The sequence below is a fragment of the Odocoileus virginianus genome, chromosome 9 (assembly GCF_023699985.2).
Source record: "Odocoileus virginianus isolate 20LAN1187 ecotype Illinois chromosome 9, Ovbor_1.2, whole genome shotgun sequence".
Taxonomy (NCBI): domain Eukaryota; kingdom Metazoa; phylum Chordata; class Mammalia; order Artiodactyla; family Cervidae; genus Odocoileus; species Odocoileus virginianus.
The window spans coordinates 25,614,832-25,640,918 of record NC_069682.1 but is presented as its reverse complement, the minus strand read 5'-3'; the positions used below and the strand labels follow the sequence as shown (position 1 = coordinate 25,640,918).

Genomic DNA, 26,087 nt, shown 5'->3' with positions numbered 1-26,087 from the left:
GCTCCCGAGGCACCGGCGTCGGGACCCCAGCGCCTGGCAGGGACGGCGGTCCCTGGGGGCGGGTGGGCCGGCCGGGCCGAGGGCGCTGCGCCGCGGCCTCCGGCTCCTCCTCCGGGCGCCGCGCGGCCAGGCCGGTGGGTGGCGGCGGCCCGGGCCCCGGGGGATGGCGGCGGCCGCGCTCCGCCAGCAGGTGGCCCCGGGGTCCCGGCGGCGCCGCCTCCTCCCGGCGCCCCTCCTCCCGCGGGGGCGGTCAGCGCCCCGACCCGGCTCGCACCCTGCCGCCGCCGCCGCCGCCGCCCTCGGCCCGCCCGCCGCGTCCCCGGGGCCGCGCTCGCCGCCGCCGCCGCCGCATCGGGAGCTGCACCCAGGCCGGCCCGCGGCGAGCGCCCAGGGCGCCGGCAGCCCCGGCCCGCCCCCCCCGCCCCCAACTCGCTCCCCAACGGAAAGTTCGGCTCCGGCGGCGTCTCGCCCGGCAGCCGGGGATGAGCCGGGGTCGTGGGGCGAGCTGAGCGGCGGCCAGGAGGGGGCAACTTCGCCCGGGAGAGCGCCTCCCGCCCGGCCCCGCCGGCCGCAGCCCCCGGGCGGGCTCGAGTGGTTTTTCCCTTGCCTGTGCCTCCCCCCTGCGGATCCAAGAGACGGACCTTGGTCCCCGCGCTCCCGCTGCCGGGTGACAAGAGCCAGCGCCGCCGCCGCCTCGGCCGCCGCTCCCTCCGTCCCTCCGCCCGGCAGCCCCCGGCCGCAGCCCCTGCCCTGCCCGCCCGCCGCACCATGGAGTTCTCGGAGAGGAAGCGGAGCAGGAAATCGCAGAGCTTCAAACTGGTGAACCGAGGTAAGCGGGGCCGGGCCGGGCAGGGCGGGGGGCGTGCGGGCGGCGGAGGGAGGACTTGGCCGCCGCGTAAACAGCCCCCGGCCCCGGTGCGGCCAACTCCGAGGGCCGGGGCTCCTGATAACCCCGCCGCCCCGGGTCCCCTCCCCGAGTGGGGCTTCGGCCGCACACCCGCCGGGCGGCGAGGAAAGTTGTGCGGCTGGGGGTGAGGGGGGAGGCAGGATGTGATTCCGCGTAAACAAGTCGGAGGGCACATCAGGAAATTAGCAAACAATGACACTTGGGGAGCGGGGAGCCTTCTTTGGTATTCCTCGCCTGTGGCTCAGCGGCCGAGTGGGGGAGGACGCGTCTCCATCAGGCCGTGCGGACACCCACCCGGACCTTTGGTCGCGGTGGTTTGGGGTTGGTTTGCTTTTTTCCTCCCTCCTGCAAAAAGAAGGAGAAAAGGTGGTGGTGGCTGTTAAGACCGAGAAAGAAGCTCATTAGGTGTCCAAGCCCAGAGAAGAATTATTGACATTCAGCATCTTTCCCGGATATGTTATTTGGGCAGGGAAGATGTTTTCGAATAGATCACGTAACAGTCAGATAAGTATCATTAAAAAGAAAAAAACGAAAAATACAGCCGGTCCCTGACGATTTAACAGGTGTACACCGCGGTCTCTGGGCTTGGGTTTATTTTATCAGGGGAGAGAAAAGTTGAATAGTCCTGCCTGTGTTCAGTGACTTGTTAAAGAGTCATTATTTTTCCTGATTAGACTTTTCAAAAAACGATAAGAATGTAAGGGCAGACAAAAAATTATGTCTATCAAAATGCATCGTGTCACCTTAAATTAGATGCAGGTGACTTTTTCTCCCCTTCATGTCACAAGTCCCAATATTGAGTTTAGAATGATCCTGTTGAAGCGTCATCTTTAAATCAGCTTGAAGTCAAAACCAAACCAGAGAACCTGTCCACTTTGTTCCTCTGTTGTGGTATCTAGCACTGGCATCAGACTAGAGAGCAAGGCGATTATTTTAACAACCTGGAGAAGTCACATGTAAGCTGATGAAAATTAGAGGGCGATTGCAATTTCCAGCTAAGCTAACTGTGGTGTAGATTCAATAAAGCCTGCTTTCGGTTAGTCTGAAATTGATTTTGATTATAGACATTTTGAAGATCTACTCCTATCTGTTAACTCCAATTTGGTTTGGATACTGTTTGATGAAAAAAGCCTGTCGTAGTTGTACGTATTCAAAATATTTGGCTTTGCTATTTTCTCTGTACAGTTTTTTTTTTTTTTTTCCCCAGCAGTGTTGATTACTCAGTCATTTGTACTTTAAAAGTACCTCCATTTGTGACTGGCCTGTTGGTCTATCTGATTCATTCTGGATCTAGGTGGCTTTCTTATTTATGACTTCAGGAAACTTACTTTGTTGTTCAGTTGCTCAGTTGCGTCTGACTCTGAGACTCCATGGACTGCAGCATGCCAGGTTTCCCTGTCCTTCCCTATCTCCCGGAGTTTGCTCAAACTCATGGAACTTAACTACTTTATCTTAAAAGTGAGATAAGTTTTGTAGACCTTGTTCTGGGAGGGCTAAGGCCCCCAAAAGGGAATCACTGTTAAGAAGGATTGTCTCATTTCTTACCTAAGCAATCCTACTTTTTAGAAACAGTTGCCAAAGTGCAGTAGCCTCTTTAGAGAAGCTTGTAAAATACTGTGTTTTAAAGTTTGACTGACATAGCAAGTCTGTCTTTTTCCTTTTTTTAAAAAAAAAAATTATGGGTCTGCTTTTTCTCTCTGCTTTGCAGGTGCATTTTTAGAACTTAAACGATTGTATGTTGAAGTGTAGTAGCTGAATACAAGACTCGCTTTCTTATTCCAAATTATACTATATTTGAAATAACAAATCAGTATTTTTTATGTGTGCTTGCCTGCAAGCTGCTCAAAGGCTAGGATTTTTCTGGATAAACTAAGAGTACCAGGTAACTCTGAAGCGTACTATCATCTACTCATGCAAATAGGTTGTAGAGATAAATTTGGAATCTTCTTCTGGCCTATGATTGGGCAAGGTTTTTTTCTTTTCCTTATAAAAATACTTGTCATTTGGAAGAAAAGAAGCCTGGTATATAATTGGCATCTGTGGACCAAATTTCCTGTGAAAACTGTGTGATCAAGCAGAGCTGTTTTCTAAAGTGAAAATAATAATTTCAAGTTTGTGTACTTCTCCAGAGTAAGCAGAGCGGTAGGGATTACCAGTGACTGTAAATTCTGTGATGAACTGAGATCTCAAAAAATTATAAAGTATAGCTTACACATAATGTATATAATGAGATTCTCGCCTTTCTTGCTTATTCATATCTTGCAAGTCATTAGAATTCTAATTTTTGGCTGTTTTCTCACCCCAGATTATCACCATGAGGTCTATAAGATCTCAGACTTCAGCAGCGATGTTAATGGGGAGGCCAAAGAGACACAACCCATTTTTTTAGGTAGGTTCTTATGTCAATTAATTTCTCAGCAAAACAGTGTGGCCATTTGCAATTAGGGGGAAGGGGGAAAAAAAAAGATTGTGCTAGAATGGGAAATGTCTGCCACCGCTTAATGTATGACATTCTTTTCAAGACCTTTTATTTTACAGATTGCCAATAGATCCCTTATTAACATGGCTAAAAGTTGTAATTTCAGACATAAATGTTTATTAGTGTCTACACACAGTGCTAATTATCACTCAGTCCCGGAGCCAGAAGCTGACCGTGCAGTTCTGTGGCTCTGTGTTCACCCCATTTACATCGCATATTCGCGGGCATGCTTCATTGGCAATAGTGTGTGTAATTGGGGTATTACATCTTTGACATCTGGATAACAGAAATTCAATTTCCAGGAAGCTGCTATTTGTTTGGTTTTTGCCTCCTCCTTGGGTGGGGTAGAGGATTAATATGCTGTCTGATGATAATGTCCCTTCACCGCTGTGGCCTGGTTGCTAATCCTGCCATGACAAAATTAAATTAACTCTCCAGCCAAAAAGCAGAAGGAAAAGGAAAGTGTGATGGTCCGTCAAACCACCTCTAGGTAGGACTGGTGATCACAGAGCCACTCCTCGTGCGTCTGCCCAGCTTTATGCTCACTTCACACCACGTCAGAGAAGGGAGGCCGGTCTCTGCTCTCACCACCCTCCTTCCTGAGCCACCCCAGGGCCACGCCGAGCAAAGCAGCGCCTTGGAAGCCATCCAACAAGAGTAGCTTCATGATGGATGAGTAGGTTCCCTAAAATGATGCCGCTCTGTCCACGTGTGGTTTTCACTACAGAAACTGTACCTGAAGGGCCTTGCCCATGCACTTTGTTACTTGTAGACCATGAGCCAAAAAAATTTCCCGAATAGCTCAAAAAGGTAAAGAATCCATCTGCAATGCAGGAGACACAAGAGGCACAGGTTTGATCCCTGGGTTGGGAAGATCCCCTGGAGAAAGAAATGGCAACCCATTCCAGTATTTTTGCCTGAAAATTCCCATGGACAGAGGAACCAAAAATGAAACAATTTAGGATTTTGCCACTAAGGATAAAGTACCTATGAGGTCGGAGTGGAGGACAAATCATGGCACTGGGCCTCCACTGTACCCACCCCCAACACTTCCTAGAGCCTGGGTGGCAGTGTGAGAGCTGGGTACCCCATGAGGAAGCAGAAGCGGGAGACAGTCCTGGCAAGAGCCATTGGAAAGCAAGGGCCAGAATGGCCATGTCTCTGGGGAGAGTTGATAGGTCATTTAAAAAAAATTTTTAATTGAAAGATAATTGCTTTACAGTATTTTGTTAATTTCTGCTGTGAAAAGTGAAAAAGTGAGTGTTAGTCAGCTCAGTCGTATCTGACTCTTTATGACCCCAGGAGCTGTAGCCTACCAGGCTCCTCTGTCCATGGGATTCTCCAGGCAAGAATACTGGAGTGGGTTGCCATTCCCTACTCCAGGGCATCTTCCCAACACAGGGATCGAACCTGGGTCTCTTGCATAGCAGACAGATTCTTTACCATCTGAGCCACCAGGGAAGTGCAGCTACGTAAATCAGCTATAATGTGTACATATATTCCCTCCCTCTTGGACCTCCTCCTCGATACCACCTGTCTAGGTCATCACAGAGCTCCGATATGAGCTTCCTGTGCTGTACAGTAGCTTCCCACCAGCTGTCTATTTTACACATAGTAGGTCTTTTGGAAACAAGATGGGTGCTCAGATTCAGGGTACCGCCAGTTAAAACAACAAGGAAGCCAGGCAGTTGAGGGTTCTCTTGATCTTGCTTGATGGAAGAGAAAGGGTGGGTTGCAAAGGACTGAGAAGTGAAATGGGTACTGACTAGAGCAGGGGTCCCCAACTTCTGGGATCTGAAATGCCTGATGATTTGAAGTAGAGCTGATGTAATAATAATAGAAATACAGTGCCCAACAAATGGAACGCGTTTGAATCATCCTGAAACCATCCCCCCGCCACAGTCCATGGAAAAATTGTCTTCCACGAAACCAGTCCCTGGTGCCAAAAAGGTAGGGGATCACTGGGACAGAGGTAAAACAGGAGGGAAATAATGACATTTCTTCCACCAGCGAGCACCGAAGGCGTGTGGCGCTTTCCATCCAGACAGAGACTGTGGCTGGGGCCAACACTGCTCTCAGCATCTGATTTCTGTTCTGAGGGTCTAGAACCCAAAAGGTTCACAGTCAAGAGAGGTGCTGTGACCCAGGAGGAGAATATTCCTGGACTGTACTCTGTTCAGTTCCTTCCACTTATTCAGAATCCTGTATTTTCAGTTCCCTTAACTCGATCAGTCGGAATTCTATATCAAAGCACCACTCAATCTAACCATTTGAAAGGAAGAACTTGCCAATTAGTAGAAAGAGGTACATTTATCATAAAAAAGGAACATCATATCCTTGGTTTAGTTCGTCTCCACACAGCAGGCTATTCCCCCTGTCTGCTGGGTACTTGGAAAAGGGTGAGGATGCGATACAGTGGGTGGATTCCAGGTACAAAATGTGCTAGTGCTCGCGATTTGGGAAGAGGTACTTTCAGAGGCTTCCCTGGTGGCTCAGAGGTTAAAGCGTCTGCCTCCAATGAGGGAGACCTGGGTTCAATCCCTGGGTCGGTAAGGTCCCCTGGAGGAGGGCATGGCAACCCACTCCAGTATTCTTGCCTGGAGACTCTCATGGACAGAGGAGCCGGGTAGGCTACAGTCCATGGGGTCACAAAGAGTCAGACACGACTGAGTGACTTCACTTTCACTTTCAAACTTTCCAAGGGGCAGGTCTGGCTTCATTTTTCCTAGCTCGAGCCCAGGAAGATAAGAGAACATCAGTGCAAGGCCAGGCTTGCGATAAGTTTCTAAGTCGCTGTTGGTCACAGAGGCCTTAGACATCAAGAGACAAGATGGAACAGTGTGAAAGTGCCTGGGTAATTCTCAGTCTTTTGCTCATTCTGGGGAAAGTGGGATATGGCTCCCATGGAACATTTCTATTTTGTGATCTTGAAGTCAATTTGGGGGGAAAAAAAAACGGGAAGAGCAAATGATTATGCAAACCTGATTTCTAGAGTAATTGAAAATAGTTACTGATAACATATGAAACACAGTTCTGTTGTTGATGGTGTTATAAAGTGGACTTTTTAGGTTATAGTTCTTTCTCGCAAATGTCAGTCACATTTGTTTTGTAAATGGTTTGAGTCCACCCATGATATTACGCATCATGGTGTAGAATTCCACGTGAGGTCTGTGACACCCAAGGGAGATTGTTAGCAAAAACAGCAGAACTGTTTGACCTGTAACACATTCCTCAAACAGGGCCTTTGGCATGCCGCATGGGATTTTCTGTCAAATGTCCATATGTGTCATCTCTGATATTATCTGCACCTGTAAGATTACAGTTATGTCTCAGGAAAAGAGTGCTCCAGAATTTGGCAGAGGTTCCCACCTCACATCAATTTCCCTGGGATATTTTTAGGCTGTTGACTAAGGCAGCACATTCAACAGGTTAGGATGGCTCAGTGGTGTGAACAGTTTGACCGAGAGCTTTTTGGGTGTTCCTTCCACACGTTTTAACTTGCTAGCAGGGTCAGGAGAGATTACCCTGTGGACATTGGCTTTGTCCAGCTGGCCGTGATGGGCCACTATGAAGATTTGAGCACTATTTTGGAGAAAAACAGCTTAATTCCTTTTGATCAGTGTAACAGATTTTTCTTATTTTTTGAGAATATATGACAAACTCAGCACTTTTCTGGAATGGGAGTGAGGTTGGGGGCAATCAAAGAAGTGGATAGGAGAGGGATCTTCTCTCAATGATTAAAATCCAGCTGGACAGGGACTTCCCCTGCTGGTCCAGTGGTTAAGACTCTGCTTCCAATGCAGGAGGCCTGGGTTTGATCCCTGGTCAGAGAGCTAGATCCCGCATGCCTCAGTGAAAGATTGCACATGCTGCAACTAAGAACTGGTGCAGCCAAAAAAATAAAAAATCCTGTTGAACAAATTCAGGATGCAGTGAAGGACAGAATTCAGTCATCCTAACAACTGCAGTTGTCTGAGCGCTTCCTGTGTGCCCAGCATTGAGTCAAGTCATTGACAAGAAGGATCTCATTTACCCCTCAGAGCAAATCTCTTAAGAGTCCTCACTATCCGTGTTTTGTAGACAAGACTAGGGCTGTTGGGCTTCCCTTGTGGCTTGGCTGGTAAAGAATCCACCTGCAATGCGGGAGACCTGGGTTCAGTCCTTAGGTTGGGAAGATCCCCTGGAGAAGGGAAAGTCTACCCACTCCAGTATTCTGGCCTGGAGAATTCCATGGACTGTATAGTCCATGGGGTCGCAAAGAGTCGGACACGACTGAATGACTTTCACTAGAGGTGTCAGGGAGGCTGCCACAGGCCTCCCAAGGGGCAGGTGTGATCGCTGGGACCCCACCAGTCCATGTGAGCTGGGAACACCCCGCAGCACAGCGTGTGTGTGGGGGGGGGGGGGGGGTAAAATGACAGACGTGAGCCTTGAGGGCAAAAGCTGAGCTAGAAGGAAAGGATCACATTGCGGGTGGGGTGGAGCGTGCTGGAAAGGCGACACTGTGACCTTGGGGAGGGTTTGAATAGGCAGGGGAGCTGGAGAAGATTCCAGGTGGGAGAGGTGATGGGAGCCTCAGCAGAGAACCGAGTATCACTATAATCAGACTTTAAGTGAGGGTTGTGCTCTGTAGTTTGGACAGTACTGGCCCAGCTGTCATGATTTTTTTTTTTTTGTTTTGGCTGCACTAGGTCTTAGTTGTGGCACCTGAGGTCTTCGATCTTTGTTGCAACATGTGGGATCTTTAGTTGAGGCATGCAAACTCTTAGTGTCAGCATGTGGGATCTTAGTTCCTGACTAGGGATTGAACCCAGCCCCCTGTATTGGGAGCACAGAGTGTTAACCACTGGACCACCAGGGAGGTCCATATCCCCTGATTTTGCTCTTTTATTTGGCTGCCCTGGGCGCGGGCTTTCTCTAGCTTTGGCAGGCGGGGATCACGCTGTGGTGTGGTGCATGGGGCTCTCCCTGCGGTGCTTCCCTTGATACAGAGCACGGGCTCTACAGCGCTGGCTCAGTAGCTGTGGCTTGTGGGCTTAGTTGCCCCATGGCATGTGAGATAATCTTGGACCAGGGATCGAACCCATGTCCCCTGCATTGGCAGGTGAATTCTTAACCACCGAACCACCAGGGAAGTTCCATCTCATGACTTTTACAGCGGACCTGTGCGTAGCCTGGGTGGATGTCATTATTCCCATTGCCCAGAGGAAGAAAGTGAAGCTCAGAGTTACGTGACTTGCTCATAAGTAGCAGATCCTGGACTAAACCCATGACTCCTGTCCCAAGGTCTTTCCCTCTGCCTGGTTGAGCTGGGCAAATCCAGGGATCATTGGAGAGACCTCAGCCAGCATCAGGGCACTTTTAGGAAGTATTTTAATGCAATAATGAATTTATTATCCTGTTATGGATAGCAAACATTTTGGAAAATCTTTTTATATCTAGATTTTGTCCTAGGTTTAGCGTTATAGTAGATAGATGCAAAACATGTCTTTTCAGGTGTCTGGTCCCATTCATTTTTTCAGTCCAATATGTATTGTGCTCCGGTTATGTGCTGTGCTGGCTGTTCTCTTTAATGTTGAGTCTGTGAAACAGCTTTCAGAAGACGAAGCTCAAGGTGCAGTAGCCGAGCTGAGCAAGCAGGGTCAAGATCTCTGATGTTTTGAATCTTTCAATGGCTTTCTTGATGACAGCCAGCCCTTTCAGAGGCCCCCGAATCTCAAAGATTCTCCTGGGGTTAGGAATCCAGCCAACCAGAGTAGTGTCATTCATCAAGTTGTCTGGACGCCAGGTACCATGCTAAGAACTTTGTTTTGGGAGGTTTTTTTTGGAGGGGGGTTACACCTTGAGGTTTATGGGATCTTAGTTCCCCAACCAGGGATTGAACCCAGGGCCGCAGCAGTGAAAGTCCTGAGTCCTAACCACTGGACTACCACGGAAGTCCCCACATGGAGAACTTTGCATGTTATCCCATTCATTTCAGTTCAGTCGCTCAGTTCTGTCTGACTCTTTGTGACCCTATGAACTGCAGCACACAAACCCCCCTGTCCATCACCAACTCCCAGAGTCCACCCAAACCCATGCCCATTGAGTCAGTGATGCCATCCAACCATCTCATCCTCTGTTGTCCCCTTCTCCTCCTGCCCTCAATTTTTCCCAGCATTGGGGTCTTTTCAAATGAGTCAGCTCTTCACATCAGGTGGCCAGAGTATTGGAGTTTCAGCTTCAGAATCATTCCTACCAAAGAACACCCAGGACTGATCTCCTTTAGGATGGACTGGTTGGTTATCCCATTAATTGTTCCCCAACAGTATTATTATTCCCACTTTGAGGAATTTGAGGTTTTCATGGAGTAACTCAGTGACAGGACCAGGATCCAAATCAGGGTCTGTTGTCTTCAAAACTCTCTTACCCATGTGGAAGGCTTGTTGAAATGAACTCCCAGGGGTATAAAGGTGGGAGGGGAGCAAAGCAGCCAGAAGCAGGTGGAGGAGGTCCTGAGCACCTGCCCCATGTCCCACCTCCTGTGCTGGCCTCTGCAGAATAGTCAGGGTGCCCTCAGCACTGTGGAAAAGCCTCTGGTCCAGATGATTTTGGAGAATTCCTACAGCACTGATGCTATGTCTGGTTCTACTGTGGGTCCAGAAATGGTTTCAAAAACAAGAGCGAGTAAAGTCCAATCTGAGAGCCTCTTGAGGAGCCTTAAGGACTAGTGGCTTCTCTGAACATAAGTGCTCTTAAGTACCTGTGCTTCTGTGGCTCTGGGCGCAGACTTAGTCGTCCTTGGAGAGGACTTAATTTATTGCCTGAAGTTTAAGAGCTTTTGCTGCTAGGCTGTCTCATGCTTCCACTAATCACTAAGTTAATACTACAACCCCTCCAGAAGGTAGGTGTTATGTCCCTTAGATGAATACAAATGGGAAGCTGACCTCAGAGATGACAGCAACTTGCCCAAGGTCACACAGGAATTAGTAGCTGACCAGGCTTTAAAATTGGGTCTTTTAACATCTCATTCTGTCCTCTTTTCTCTGTGCCACCACCCCCACCCCCGCCTTCTGCTCAAAAAAGCTGATCTTAACATGTAATTCATCATCCTACCCCATGCTCAGAGACTTAACTGTCTTCTCATGGATTCTAGGGTCAAGTTGAAATCCCTTAACTTAATGTTGAGTATCCAGTCTGCCCCTAATCTCCATCTCCATCTTCTACTTCGATGTATCTCACCTCCCTGGGCCCCACTGCCCCCTCACCCCTAGCAAAGTAGGATTTCAGGTGAGAAAGGGGGCCCCACCGCAGGTAGAAGGAATGGCATGGCCAAAAGCTTGGTTGAGGGGAAGCCCGGGACCCATTCGGGAAGAAAGAGACTCGGGTTTGTTTAATGTCTACTGTGGTCGGTGAAGCCTTGGTTTGAATCTCAGGTTAACAGCTCAGCACACCTCAGACAGACTCTGGAAGGTCTTATCTTCTATAATGAAATGCTGATGGAGATCCTAACTCCCTCATCCAGTGTCCCCATAGCACACAACACATCCTTTGTGGTGAAATACATTCTCAAACTAGAAAACACTGCATTTGTTTTTGTCCCCTTTTTCTCTGAGTTAGAGGTTATCTTTTCTTCTGGGCACCTCAGCAGTAAATAAGAATGCCGCTCTCCTATAGCATTTACCGCAGACTGCCTGTAATAGTTCCTTGTTTTGTATGTGCCTTTACCGTGCTTCACGTCACCCTGAACACATCCCAGGTTGAACTATGGTTGTTTTTAACCCACCTCTCCTCCTGTACATTGGAGGATCACAGAGAAAGTGGGACCTAAACTCTTTTTTGAATCCTTTAGAGCAGGAGTCCCCAACCTCTGGGCCGTGCCCTGGCACCTCCTGTTGGATCAGCGGTGGCATTAGATTACAAATAAAGTGCATGGTAAACTTAATGCCCTTGAATCATCCCAAAGCCATAGCCTGCCCCCGGTCCGTGGAAAAGTCATCTTGCACCAAAAAGGTCCCTGGTGCCAAGAAGGTTGGGGACAGCTGCTTTAGACCACTTAGCACAGTGATTTGTTTGAATACAATAGGTACCCCACATGATGGGTACTCAAATCCCTGTTATCTCCGTGCATGAGTATACTGGACCCAGATTGAAAAATAACATATGTTTTGCTGGCTCTGTACTTCACCATGATCTTGGCAGAACTTTACAAAGGGGCTGAAGATGGTCCTGCCCTGTTTGTAAGCCCATGTTTAGAACTAACTGTCTGGTTCTTGGGCTCCACTTGCAGCAGGTTTTCCTACCTGCATTTAAGAAAATCCATGCATCAGATGGCAACAGACCCTGGTAACTGTCCCGTTTGGACCCTCCATCCCCACCCCCGATGTGTGCGTCTACACACACCTCTTTCAGTTTCTCCTAAAAGCTCAGGGTGGTTCTACGACTGCCCTGTGAGTGAAACTCATGGTGGGGTTGTGAGAGTTGGCTTTCCCCCCACCTATCACTACAACATCACTGAAACAAAGAAATCTTCACAAGGGATAGACTCTAAGGAGATGTCTTAACAGTTTAGCCTCCCTGGTTCCCATGGGAATATGGATTTTTTTCCTTTTGGAGGAAAAGAGTATGGCCATTCATAAGGGGAAAAAGAGACTGGGGAACAGTGTGTTTTGCATCTCAAAGTTAAAAATAGACCTAGGACATTTACAAAGCACAAAAAGTATTGGAGAGAATGCTACCTGTGAAGGAGGGTTACTCAGGAGCAGGACGCTTGCAGGGGCCCATGGTAATTGATGCAGGGGCGCCTGGAGGGCCCGTGGAGGATCACACCCTCCCCCGTCCCCACCTGAACCTCCTATTGTGTCTGGCTCTCAGGTCAGGACTCAGAAGATAGATTAAGACCCCGCAGGAACTGCCACCTGCCTGCTTCAGACTGATTCCTGACAGTGCTGTTCCCACTTCCTATGCTTCAGCCACTCCAAACCACTTTCCACTCCTGCAGCCACCTCGCTTCCCCTCTTTACTGCCTGCACTGACCACCTCCTCTGCTTGCAACCCTGAGCCTGCACCATGCTCCCTCTTCTGTGCTTGGCTATCTCTTATCCCTGAAGACTCCAAGATGACGTTGCTTCTTCCAGGCAGTCTTCTTTGATTTCTGCCTCCTCTCTCCTTCCACAGCATTTCTACCAAAATGAAGGCGCTGCCAGTTTAATTCTCTCTCTCTTCCTGTGTCGCCACTGCCCAGCACCATGCTGGGCACATTACAAACATCCAAGGGTGCTCAGTGAATGAGCGAGGAGCTCCACTTCAAATTAAAAATAGTGAGATCAGCTACTCTGAAGCTTTATCATTCACCTCTTTTACCTCCAAGCTCCCATCTTGGCTTCACGAGGTGAAAATCTATGTGTCCATCTCAGGAGTTACCTGGACCTCACATGTCAGGAGAAATACCCAACAGTTACTTTTCTTTTTTCTTTTTTAATAATAATTTTTAAAGTAATTAATTTCATTTATTTTAAAGTTTTTGATTGTGCTGGGTCTTCATTGCTGCGCACATGCCTCCTCCAGTTGCCGAGAGCTGGGGCTGCTCTTTGTTGGGTGGTGCATGGGCTTCCCTGGTTGCGGCGCTCCAGGCTCGAGGGCTCAGTAGTTGTGGTCCAGAGGCACTAGAGTGCTGGCTCAGAAGTTGCTATGCACAGGCTTAGCTGCTCTGAAACATGTAGAATATTCCCGGACAGGGGCTCAAACCTGTGTTCCGAGCATCGGCAGGTAGCTTCTTACCCACTGTCCTACCAGGGAAGTCCACGGTTACTTTTCATTACACATGTTTTTCTTTCCGGTTAAGTTAATAGCTGGCCCCCTTTTAAAGTTGAACTCAAGACTAGGATGCCTTTGTGTGTGTTCCTGCCCCTGCCCCCAGGGTCTTGCAGACTTAGACCCCACCATGTGAGGGTATCCCTGAAATATTGCAGTACTGGGGTGCTGGTCCCTGCCTGCGATCACCTCTACCTAACTGCCTTGTCTGTGAGATCTCTATTGACCCCTCGAGTCTCAGCTTGAATTCCTGCAGGGCAAGACTTTGAGCTTCCTGTGCTCCCAGGGCACAATACCTGGCGACACGTAGGCTCTGGGTTGCTAATTTTGGATAAATGAGTACCATGTTAAAACATGTTGAAATGTATTTTGCCTCCAGTCATCAGCTGATCCGAGTGGAACGGTTTGTCAAGCCGAGAAGGTTTTCTTGGGCAGGACTGTCGTACACATGGAAGGAGGTTAGGATCGTACCCTCTGAATGTTGGCATCATAAATACACATGCAGGTCGAGAGCTTCCCACTCAGTCACTGTGACGACCAGCCTCCAGCACGTGTGAGCCAGAGTGTGGCCCTTCGCATGCCAGGGTTGTGGGGTTCTTTAGCTTTTTAAAAAATTGTTTTTGGCCGTGCTGGGATTAGGCTCCTGCACACGGGTTTTCTCTAGTTGTGGTGAGCAGGGGCTACTGTCTTCTTGCGGTGTGTGGTCTTCTCGTTGCTATGGCTTCTCTTGTTGTGGAGCCCAGGCTCTCGTGTGCATGGGCTTCAGTAATTGCGGCGCATGGGCTTAGGTGCCTGTAGCGTGTGGAATCTTCCCGGACACAGGGATTGAACCTGTGTCCCCTGCATTGGCAGGCCAATTCTTAACCACTGGACCATCAGGGAAGTCCAGGTCCTTTAGCTCTGAGTGGGGGAAAAGCCTGGATGCCCTTCCTTCACCATTCTCTCTCAGATGCCCTGTGTGCAGAGGGACAGCAGAGACAGAGGCTGTGATGGACCAGTTCACCCTTTGGAGAAGGAAGAGATCAGAGGGCACCTTCCATTCAGGGTCAGGTTACTGCACCTCCTTTCCACACAATGAACGGCTTACTGCCTGCATATCTGAGCATATATTTTAAAACCGTGAAGAAGTTTAGACAGGTTTTCTTTCAAGATTCCAGACAGTATCCTGGTAAATAAGAATCCATAAAATTGTTCTCTTAGTATTGCAATTTTCTCCCCCAGCATGTACAAATATATAGTGTGTTCCCTGAATTCCAAGGGTTTTACAATGTTTTTTGTTTTTTTTTTTTTTAACTTGGAAATCAAATTTTACATCTGAAAGGTTAATGGAGAAAACTAATTATGCTATCTGGTAACCAAATGTGTGATGGGACATTTGTCTCTGTAATTAACAGCAAGGAGCTTTTATAGTTTCATAAAATCGAATGCTATATCGAGTATTCCGTGAGCATTTGTTTGGACGAGGTGTCCAAAACAGAGATGTTTATGGACGATATAAAGTTGAACTGAGATGGAATGCAGGTGTCTGCTGTGCATCTCGCAGAATTTCTCATTGTTGAAATGGAAGCCAGAAGATTAATAACTTGACTTTGTCATGATAAAATAAGTAATGTGTTCTTGGAACAGTGGTGCGGCACATAAGTTACTCGGTAATTCCAAGAATTTATTCTGTTCCAGGAATAATATCCTGAACAATTTATTTTTTACAGAAAAAGTTGATGCAACATAATAGCCTCCGAAGTTGCTTGTGTGGCTAATGGAATTATATCTCAAATGTGACTTTACGCCCACGTATAAGATGTAAAGAACCCCACAAAAATGCAAGGTTAAGGCACACCTTGAAAGTAAGGAGTCAGGAGGTGCACGAGTAAAGGTTCTTCTGTGAACATTAACTCATTCTCCTCGCACATATATAATTTTTTCAATTACTAGCAAGACTTTAATGGGTACCTTAATAAGCGCTGTGTGAAATATAGCGGTGCCGTCGTCACTGCGGGAGTGGGAGCTCGAGGCGTCCCTGTGAACTGTTTAACTCCTCCTGTGAGAGGCAGGGACGTGGACCCAGACCTAGTCCATCTTCCTCTGATTTCCTTTGGTCATTCTGGGCAACTCAAGTCTTTGATGTAGACCATTTTTAAAGTCTTTATTCACTTTGTTGCAACAGTGTTTCTGTTTCACATTCTGGTTTTTTGGCTGCAAGGCATGTAGGATCTTAGCTCCCCGTGAACCATCACCCCCCCACCCCACCCGGCGCCACCTCCTGCATCGGAAGGTGAAGTCTTAACCACTGGTTCCCAAGGGAAGTCCCTATCTTGTTTGTTTGTTTGTTTTGGCAACTAGTCTTATCCTTTGTGAAAGGAGGTGGGGGGTGGGGGTGGGGGTGGTGTGGATTTCTTGTTTGTTTCCCTGGCTGAACTGGGAAGAGGCAGAGAATGAGACATGTTCCCCTGGGGAGCTTTTGTAGGAAGACACTGACTGTAGGGCTTCCCTGATAGCTCAGTTGGTAAAGAATCCACCTGCAGTGCAGGAGACCCTGGTCCCATTCCTGGGTCGGGAAGATCTCCTGGAGAAGGGACAGACTACCCACTCCAGTATTCTTGGGCTTCCCTGCTGGCTCAGCTGGCAAAGAATCTGCCTGCAGTGCAGAAGACCTGGGTTCGATCCCTGGGAAGGGAAGATCCCCTGGAGAAGGGAAGGGCTACCCACTCCAGTATTCTGGCCTGGAGAATTCCATGGGCATAGAGTCCATGGGGTTGCAAACAGTCAGACATGATGGAGCGACTTTCACTTTCAGGCGTCAAGTAGCCTCATCTGGCCAACCCCCCACACCCCATGGAAACAAGGAGAACTTCTGTCACAGATGTCGGTTTATGCCTTGTACATCAGTGGTGTTGGGGGGTTGTCCCCCCCCCCCAATTTTCCTCAACAGTAGCTTCAGCATATCTGATTCTAGAATTAACCATTCCTATACCCATTAGTAGGTCTTTATTGAGCAGCCCTTGGTGCCAGGCTGGGAGATTTGACAACCCATAGGTTGTGATAGAAAGGCAGAGCCAGGGGACCTCACCTGGGGGGTGAAGGGAGGTGACCCTTGAGAAGAGGACGTTTAAGCAAAGAAGGACCTAAAGAGTAAGTATAAGGTGGGGCTGAGGCTGTGAGACAGTAAGGAAGTGAGAGCCTGTCCCAGGAGCCAAAGACCCTCCTTAGAGAAATTCTTTTTTTCTTTTATTAAAAAAAAAATATTTTTTTGGCCATGAAAATGGCATGTGCGATCTTAGTTCCCTGACCAGGGTTTGAGCCCGCCACCCTCCGCACTGGAAGAACAGAGTCTTAGTCACTGGACTGCCAGGGAAGTCCCTGAAGACCTTCCGTAGAGCTGAAATGGGGAGCCCTCTGGCCATCCAATATAGTCACTAATGGGGTTTGGATTCAACTGTCCTGAAGTTAGGCCTGGTTTTTTTTAAAGCTATCCATGTGATTCTAATGTGTATCAGACCCAAGAGCCACCGCCTAGAACAGGGGGAGACGTGGCCAGAGCCAAGGCTGGAGAAGCCCCCAATGCAAGAGTTGGGCCCCTTCACCTTCCACCAAGGCAGGTCATTTGATGAGATCTGCATTTCCAAAAGATCACCCTGGCTTCAGCATTGACTGTGGTGGGATGGAGCAGTGCGGCAGGCTTTTGGCCGTAGCCCCATCAAGTGATGGTGAGAGAGGGGTGGAAGGACTCCTGAGTAATCTAGAAGTTACAATAAGCAGCACTCAGTGTTTAAGTGGCTGTGGGAGGGAAGAGATGGAAGATGAGGCCCAGTTTTCTGGCTTGGATGGCCAAGCTGGTGCTGTTTATCAAGGCTTGGTGATAGTCGTTGTAAAATACATTCTTGGAGGTAGTTTTAAGGTTGCTTTTGAAATGTCCAAGTGGAACTGTCCAATGGGCAATTGGATGTGTGGGTCTAGAGCCCTGAAGTGGGATCAGGGCCGAAGTCGTCACAGACAGATTGTCACTGGAGCCAGAAGAGAGGTCGGGTGGGTGGGGTGAATCCAGGAAGTGTGTGGAGAGGGAGAGGCCCGTGTGGGACAGGGTCCAAGAAAACTTCAGCATTTAAGGCATTGGCCATGACCTGTAAGTGGGTCGTGAAGTCAGTTTAGCAGACTGTCACCCACACAAACTATTGATACAATAATAATAAGAGAAATAGGTTAGAAACTATCAGAGTGTCTTGCATGCAGGAAGGATAAATTCATGAAACTTTGATTTTCTTGCTGTGAATCACAGTCCAGAAAGTTTGGAAGCTGCTGAGTGCAGCCGCGGTTGCCTCATCCCTGGCCTCGCTCGGGGAAGGCAGCCACTGCCAGTCTCCAGGTGCCTTCGGGCCCACAGTTATCCGTTTCTTGAGATTCGTGGAAGAGAAAGATGCTGTGAACATCATACATTTCTCATCATCATTAATATTATTTATACTGAAGATGTTGGAGAAGACTCTTGAGAATCCCTTGGACTGCAAGGAGATCCAACCAGTCTATCCTAAAGGAAATCAGTCCTGGGTGTTCATTGGAAGGACTGATGTTGAAGCTGATACTCCAGTATTTTGACCACCTGATGCGAAAAGCTGACTCATTTGAAAAGACCCTGATGTTGGGAAAGATTGAAGGCAGGAGGAGAAGGAGACGACAGAGGATGAGATGATTAGATGCATCACTGACTCAGTGGACATGAGTTTGGGTAGACTCTGGGAGTTGGTGATGGACAGGGAGGCTTGGCGTGCTGTGGTTCATGGGGTCACAAAGAGTCATACACGACTGAGCGACTGGACTGAACTGAACTGAATACTGAAGATGAAACTGTACAACAGCATGAGTATTTTAAGTTGGAATATTTTTAAAAATTTAAATGACCGAAGAAACAGTACCGCCAGTACTTTGCTTGTTCATCCTTAATTGACCCACGATATGGTATGTAAGTTAATACTTAAGTCAGTAGGGGCAATGTGCAGTTCTGTACTAGCGTTCTTTAAGAGTTTTCTGTGCAGTAGAGCAGAGGGTCAGGATTTCAGGTTATATGGAAACAGATTGTTTCTTTTGACAGTCAATTATGAACATTTTATTTCTGATTAAACGAGGGCAAGATTTTGTTTATGCTCCTCTCGGAAAATGAAAGCAGCCCTTGGTCTGCAGTCTTGTTATATTTTTCCAATGTGTGTTATCAGCCTTTGAAGACTTTTGCTTTATGTCTCAGAGAACCATAAGCACAAATAAATTCTCATCTTTCGTAGGACTAACGGGACTCACATGAGCCCTGTTTTGAATTTAAAGGACATGTCTGAGCTGCCTTCTTAGTTTGAAACTGTACAGCTAAGTTGGGCTCCGTAAAGATAGTGTGGTCCAAAGATTTCATTGTTCCCACCATGGGTATTAAGATCAGTGGGTGGTTAATGTGCTGACCACTTCATGCAGTGCCCAATGCAGGTCTCTACAGCTTCCTGGATGCAGCGCAATGGGCTTCACAGATGGAACCCTTCCTGCTGGCCAGCTAGTTAGTTCCCCGCCCATCCTGGTAGAACAGTGAGGCTCATGGACCTTGGAAGGTAATGGGTCTCTAATGTCTAAATTCAAAGTCTGTGTTTTCTCCTGGGGAAGATGTATTCATCAACCTCTGAACCTCTTAGCTTGTGATCAGGATTAAGGGTAGGCAGTGTGCTTGCCTGAGGGCCCTGTACATAGTAAAGTGGTGGTCCATAAATGGTGACTCTAACCCTTTTCCTCCTAAGCACATCCAAATTCCTGTAAAAAACACATAGCTTGGGACTTCCCTGGTGATCTGATGGTAAAGAATCAGCCTGGAATTGCAGGGGACGCAAATTAGATCCCTGGTTGGGGAACTAAGATCCCACATGCCATGGGGCAACTAAGCTCACGTGCTGAAACTAGAGAAACTGTGTTCTGTAACTAGAAAGTCTGTGCATCAGAACAAGGGCAGTCACATGGTGCAGCAAAGATCCGGCGAGCTGCAGCTGAGACCAGACGCAGCCAAAATAAATATTCATTAAAAACAACAACAACAACAACCATGGTTTGTAAGCTTCAAGAGAAAATCATTTTAGGCCTGTACCCCTGGATTGCAAAGTGCACCCCAGGCAGACCCCTCCTTCCCTGACTTCCTTTTCACCACCTACTTCCCACTCCTGCCCAGCTTCATCTTTCCTGGGAAACATCAGAGAAGATTTTTTTATGTCCAAAGCTGTTTCCACCAGTTGCCTATACCCAACTTTACAATCTCACAGGGAAAAGAGTGTACATCATTCTTCCAGATTATTTTTTTTCTTACAAAAATTAACACACATTCATTTCAAAATCATTTTTTTTACAGTTTTCATTTATAAAGTTGAAAACAAGATATTAAAAAAATCCTGTCCCAGTCACCCTCTCCAGCGATAACCGTAGAGTATGCGTAAAAAATACAGGCGTGTGTGTTACAAAAAGGAAAATGGGGCTTTCTCTGGTGGCGCAGTGGATAAGAATCCACCTGCCAACTCGGGGGACATAGGTTCGGTAATCCCTGGTCCAGGAGGACTCCACATTCTGTGGAGCAGCTAAGCCCATGCACCACAACCGCTGAGCCCTCGCTGTGGAGCCCGTAAACTGCAGCTGCTGGGCCCGCGAGCTGCAACTCTGAAGCCCGTGCACCCTGGAGTCCGTGCTCCTCACCCGGAGAAGCCGCTGCAGTGCGAAACCCAAGCACCGCAACCGGAGAGTAACGCCCCGGCTCTCTGCAACTGGAGAAAGCCTGTGCACAATAGCTAAGATCTAGCACAGCCAAAAATGAATGAAAAATAAACCAACCATTAAAAAAAGGAAAATAGAACTATCCTGTATAGTGTTTTGTAATTGTTTTTTTGCTTAACCAAATCTCCATCTGTTCCACACAGGTTGAGTGCCTAGTTTAAGCCAGGCAGGCTCTGACTATCCAGTATTGAAGGAAATAATCATGGTCTCAGCCTTCATGGAGTTTATAGGATAATCCTGCACTTATTTCCAAATGACTGTAAAAAGGTCTGCTTCATCCTTTTCAGACATGTAAAGATACACTGTAATCTCAGTCTACAGATATGCCATAATTCACTTATCTAATACTCACTGATTGATGGCTGGATGGTTTGCTATGTCTCACTAGTGAAAATGATGCTACCGTGAATGTTCTTATAAGTATGTCATAGACATTTGTCTAAATGTTTCTGTAGGATAAATGCCTATGAGTGGAATTGCCGAATTTCCCCTAAAAGGGCCCCTACCTGCAGCCTATGAGAGGGACCATAACCCTACACCTTCATCAAAAATGAGCTTTTTGAATCTATTTATTGTTGTTTAGTCACTAAATCATGTCCAACTCTTGCAACCCCATGGACTGTAGCCTGCCAGGCTCCTCTGTCCATGGGATTTCCCAGGCAAGAATACCAGAGTGGTTGCTATTTCCTTCTCCAGGGGATCTTCCCAACCTAGGGATCAAACTCGAGTCTCTTGCTTGGCAATGGATTCTTTACCATTACACCATCTGGGAAGCCCTATGAACCTATGCTGCTGCTGCTGCTGCTAAGTAGCTTCAGTCATGTCCATAGTCTTTGCCAAATTAATAGACAAAGAATTTCACTTTATGTAATTTTTGTTACATTAATCATTAGGGACATTAAGAGATTTGAACTATTTATTTCCCTTATGAGTTGCATGTTCATGTCTTGTGCCCATTTTCCATTGTTAGTAGGTATGTGTCGTCGTCTTCTTCTTCACTGATTTGTAAGACCTGTCCTGTACATTTGGGATCTGAGCTCTTTGGCTTGATTATTCCTTAACATTATTCGAAGTGGTGGCTTCTGACCTACCCACTTAATGTGGCTGGAGTTACAGTCCATGTCTGATGAAGGAACATTCATTTGGGAGGCCATGCTATATTTGTTATAAAATCAAATTTTTCCTTGTTATGAATACATTTGGGGAAGAGAAAAGTAGATAAACTCTCTGAATTGGTTGGGTAGTTCTAGTGGTGTCGTATTGCTTTCTTCATTGATGTCCTGTCATTTTCAGGATAAAGTAAAAACAAGGTCCCTGTGTTCTATGTTTTGCCCATTCAGTGATCATTCAGTCCAACCAATCAGCTTCTCACCATGGCCCACCTGGTTTTTCCTCTGCCTTCAGTGGTCTTCTCTCTTCTCTCCCTCAAAGCGCCCATGGACTTGCTGGCCGCATGTTCTTCACCAACTCAGGTCTTCCTCTCTTCGTGAAGTCAGCTTAATCCTCACAAAGTGATCTCGTCCAGTCATTCCCAAAACACTCGTAGTTTAGGCATCATCCACAGCATTTATCCTGTGTTCTCTAGGTTTAATCTGTCCGATCGTGCTATAGATGTATTCCTAGAGCACATAGCTGTAGACAGTCATAAGCAACAGCCCTCTGCCTTCTGTAATGGTTCTGAGTTGGGGGACTGTGGGGCCCTGGGTTGTTCCATGGAGAGAGGGATCTGCACATTTCGGTGGGCTCAAAGCAGAGAATACTTGCATTTATTTTTTTAGATAAAGCATGAAACCATCAAAGAAAATTGTTCCTTCATCCCCTTTTAAGGCCTTGCCCCTAAACTTCTCATGGATGTTTTTTCTGCTCTGTCTGTAGATGTTCTTTGAGGGACATACTTTTTAAAATTTATTTTTCATTGGAGGATAATTGCTTTACACTGTTGTGTTAGTTTCTGGTGTACAGTGAAGTCAGTCACCCATCTGTGTACATGTGTCCCCTCCCTCCTGGGCCTCTCTCCCACCCAACCCTGATCCCGCCTCTCTCCGTCGTCCCAGCGCTGAGCTGAGCTCCCCGGGGTGTACAGCAGCTTCCCACTAGCTCTCGGTTTTACATGTGGTAGTGTGTATGTCAGTGCTGCTGTCTCAGTCCGTCCCACTGAGGGACACATTTGAGAAGCAGCGTGACAGCCCATGTCAATTCATGTCCTGGTGTTTCTTTGCTCCCCTGGCCTTTCTTCCCTGTCTCAAGCCTTTCTTCCCCTTTCTGCTTTGCAGCCCCATTTTCCCAGCCTGGATCCGTGGCATTCTGTCTTGGGACCTGTCTTGGCATCACTTCCTCAGTCTCAGTTAAAAAGAGCTCCTGCCTCCCATGGGTGGCCCAGGCTGGGTGAGCTTGCCCACATGTCAGGAGGGAGGCCCTGAGTCCTCGGAATCCTTGTGTGTTCATCTGGGTTCCAAGTGAGGCTGTAAACTCCCGGAGGGGAGAGATGGTATCTTGTCCTTCTTGTCTTTTTCTTTCTTTGCTCCTACAGAAATCTCATATTTAGTTGTAATAGTACAGTAAATATTTATTGAATAGATGATTGAACCTGATGTTATCTAAGCAGATTTGTAAGGAACCTCGTCTTTTCAATGAAAAGACGTCTTTTCTTTCTTTTTTTTTTTTTAATTTATACGTTCTTTTTATTTTTTTTTTCCATTTATTTTTATTAGTTGGAGGCTAATTACTTTACATCATTACAGTAGTTTTTGTTATACATTGAAATGAATTAGCCATGGATTTACATGTATTCCCCATCCCGATCCCCCCTCCCACCTCCCTCTCTACCCGCTCCCTCTGGGTCTTCCCAGTGCACCAGGCCCGAGCACTTGTCTCATGCATCCAACCCGGGCTGGTGATCTGTTTCACCCTAGATAATACACATGTTTTGATGCTGTTCTTTCGAAACATCCCACCCTCGCCTTCTCCCACAGAGTCCAAAAATCCGTTCTATACATCTGAGTCTCTTTTTCTGTTTTGCATGTAGGGTTATCATTACCAAAAGACGTCTTTTCTATGCCCTGGGCTTCTTAATTATATTCCACCTAACACTTCAGTTGAACAGGAGGGTCGCCCAGCACGTGGCGGCACGTGTGTGGGTTAACCCCCCCCCCGATCAACACATTTGATTCCACCAGTTCACCGATCCTGCAGCCGAGGTTTGCATCCTTCCTTCTTAGTGGCATTTAGACTACACAGTGTTCTCAACTGGACTCCAAGGACTGTTGTGGGAATGCAGGTTCTGATACATTCTCTTCGGTAGATCTTGGCTCCTCTTTATTTGGGGGCTTCCACTTCAGATTGCTTCAGAGCAAAGGGTTCACTTGGCAGCCATCACTCTGTTCTCTATGCTTTTCAGACCCTTCTTGCCATAAGCACCCCCAGGCCTACGTGTCCCTGGCAAACGTGGCTGCCGCCCCCAGGGATGGCCAGCCAGGACCTTGATAGTGTCTGCAAGTCAGCACAGGTTTGGGGCATTGATGCTAACCCGGGTCTTCTCAGGGTGCAGAGTCCACTGCAGATGCCTGGCTATTCCACTCACGTGTCGAGCATTGTGGTGGAGAGAGCTGCCGTGTGGTCTTGATGGACCCTGCTTCCTTTTTTCCTGCTCTTTTTCTCACTGCTCTCATTTGACAGGTCAGGGTTCAGCCTTTTGTACAATACGGCTCCACGCCAGCTTCTGCTAGTGTTTGAGGAGGAGGTACTGGCACTATTCAGTATAAATCATGGTTATCTCAGTATTTCTCACTGATAAACTTGACTTTTTCCTGTTTAACTACCATTACTTGGAAAATGCAAGGAGGTGGTTTTTTTTGTTTTTTTTTTTTTTTTGCAAGGAGTTTTAAACCTTTTCTGGAGGCTGCACTCTGTGGCTTTTGGAGTCTTAGTTCCTTGACTGGGGATCGAACCCTGGGCCCACAGCAGTGAAAGCACCGAGTTGTAACCACTGGACCACCAGGAAGTTCCCTTAAAAGGCCTTTTCCAAAAAGGATGTTCACAGTGGTATGTAGCCATCGCCACTGTTTCCAGCACTTCTTCAACATCCCAGACAGGAGGCATCCTTAATTCCACTCCTTCGGCATATCTTCTCAGAGGTTCCTCCTCTGTTTCTAGAACTGGAGGGGTCAGCTTTTTAGACCATAAAGTTGCCCAGCCTCCTGCCTACAAGCTACAGTTTGAGGCCACTTTTTCCCATGGATAATGAACAGTGTTCGTGATAACCCGTCAAGTGTTTGAAGACGAGTCACTCAGTAGCTATTTGTCTCTCAGAGAAACGACCCAACTTCTTTAACCTTTCCTTGACCCTTTCATCTTTTTTGTTGACTTTTGCATGATCTCAAGTTTCTCGACAGCCTCTTTAAAAGAGTGCAAAACTGGACGTGATGAGAGGTCCCTGGCGGCTGTGGTTAGAACTCTGTGCTTTCACTGCTGTGGCCCGTGTTCAATCCCTGGTTGGGGAACAAAGATAGCCCGAGTTGTGTGGTTTGGCCAAAAACAAACAAAAAGGCTGGACATGATACCACAGTAAGAGCCAAAGCATACTGGATGTAGTGGTGACTGTCTGTCAGTCCTTTCAGTGTCCATCAGTCCCTCTGTAGACGTGAGTTGGGGAGTGGCACCCTGGGGATGGACTGGATGGTGGTCAGGGTGCATGAGGAGCTGGAGATGATGCGGTTGTGACCACGGGGACTGCTGCCTGCCCCGGGGACTCAGAGTCCAGGAGGAGCAGGTGAACTCACTTGGCCAGCTTGGACACACGTGAGCTCATAGCTTTTAATGTTGAAGTGAGGGTGCTGAGCTCTCCACGTGTTAGATCAACAGGAAACCTGAAATCTCCATATAAGACGTCCTGCCACCCCCTGAGTTAAGTTTGTGAGCCCAAGGGGTTGTCTCGGTCCAAAGGGGCCAGGTACCATTGGTAATAACAGTAGCTACTGCTGTCTCCAGTATTCCCACTTCATCACCATCAACTTCTTGTACATTCTCAACTGCCTGCTGACTATATAAATTTCCTTTGTCAGAACTAGCCTCAGGGTGGTGGTCCAGTGGCTAAGAATCCTTGCTCCCAATACAGGGGGCCTGGGTTCCATCCCTTGTCAGGGACCTAGATCCCACATGCCACAACTGAAGATCGCACATGCTTCAGCTAAGACTCGACACAGCCAAATAAATAATAAAATAATAAATATTTTTTTTAAAAAACTAGCCTCATTGTATTCCCACTCCCCTGCAATCTTCTAATTCTCTGACTGATGTTAGATAGCATCCATTCAGTCACCCCAGCTAGAAACCTCAGATTTATCTTTCACTGATTCTTCTTCACATCCTTGCGCCCACCCCCACATCCAGTGAATCACCAAGTCTATTTGGTGAACCTTCTTCAATGTCTCCCTCTCCATCACCATCACCCTATCCTGGCCCAGTCTGTCACGGCCATTCACGAAACCTTTAGCAATAACCTTCTAGCCGGTTTCCTCTCCCCACACTACTTTCACCATAGTTTTGCCAGATTTGTTTTTCTAAGGGACAGATCTGATTGGTTACCATCCTTATGTTAAAGAGAGAGTGAATTTGAAATTACCTAGAGCCGACTCCCATGGTGGTCCAGTGGCTAAGACTCCATGCTCCCAATGCAGGGGGGCCCAGGTTCAATCCCTGGTCAGGGAACTAGATCCCGTATACCTCAACCAAGAGTTCACATGCCGTAACTAAAGATCCTGCCTGCCGCTGCTAAGATTTGGTACAGCCAGATAAATAAATAAAAATATCGAAATAAATAACCCAGAGCAATAACCCAATATCTCCAATGCAAAATTATTCTTCCTTAACCTGGCACCTTAATGGGATGACCTCACTGTATGTGTTGACTTCATCACCTGCCACTTTTCTTTATGAACCTTAAACTCCTGGCACACAGACCGCTGTTCAGGAAGAAGAGGGAAGTGGTACAGCTGTGGCATCTACCCAGACAGTGAGCTTCTGCCTGCAGGAGTGATGCTTGGGGGCCACCCTCCGCAGCCCCAAGGGCATGGGAGGTGAATGACTTTCACACAGGGGGCTTCAGGGAGGCAGGGTCCTCAGAGAAAGGCC

At 47.6% G+C, this 26,087-nt stretch overlaps 1 protein-coding gene and 1 long non-coding RNA gene across 13 annotated transcripts in view; one reads left to right on the top strand and one right to left on the bottom strand.

Annotated features, from left to right (window-relative positions):
- The window catches only part of LOC139036586 (uncharacterized), a 44,375-nt gene extending 43,659 nt beyond the window's left edge, over positions 1-716 (bottom strand). The window contains exon 1 of the long non-coding RNA XR_011489404.1: positions 642-716. This is a non-coding gene — a long non-coding RNA (uncharacterized lncRNA). The remainder of the gene's footprint in view (positions 1-641) is intronic.
- The window catches only part of BEND7 (BEN domain containing 7), an 86,268-nt gene that overhangs the window by 310 nt on the left and 59,871 nt on the right, over positions 1-26,087 (top strand). For 9 of the 12 annotated variants that reach the window (XR_002311607.2, XM_070472103.1, XM_070472100.1 and 6 more), the window contains exons 2-3: positions 634-829; positions 3,213-3,296. Coding sequence is in view for 9 of the 12 variants with exons in the window: in XM_070472103.1 (XP_070328204.1) it covers positions 769-829; positions 3,213-3,296 (145 nt within the window). In the remaining 3 variants the exon portion in view is untranslated. Of the gene's footprint in view, positions 1-633; positions 830-1,106; positions 1,229-2,134; positions 2,366-3,212; positions 3,297-26,087 lie in introns of those variants that run through there. The other 3 variants (XM_020881330.2, XM_020881325.2, XM_020881324.2) reach the window with 3 other exon arrangements.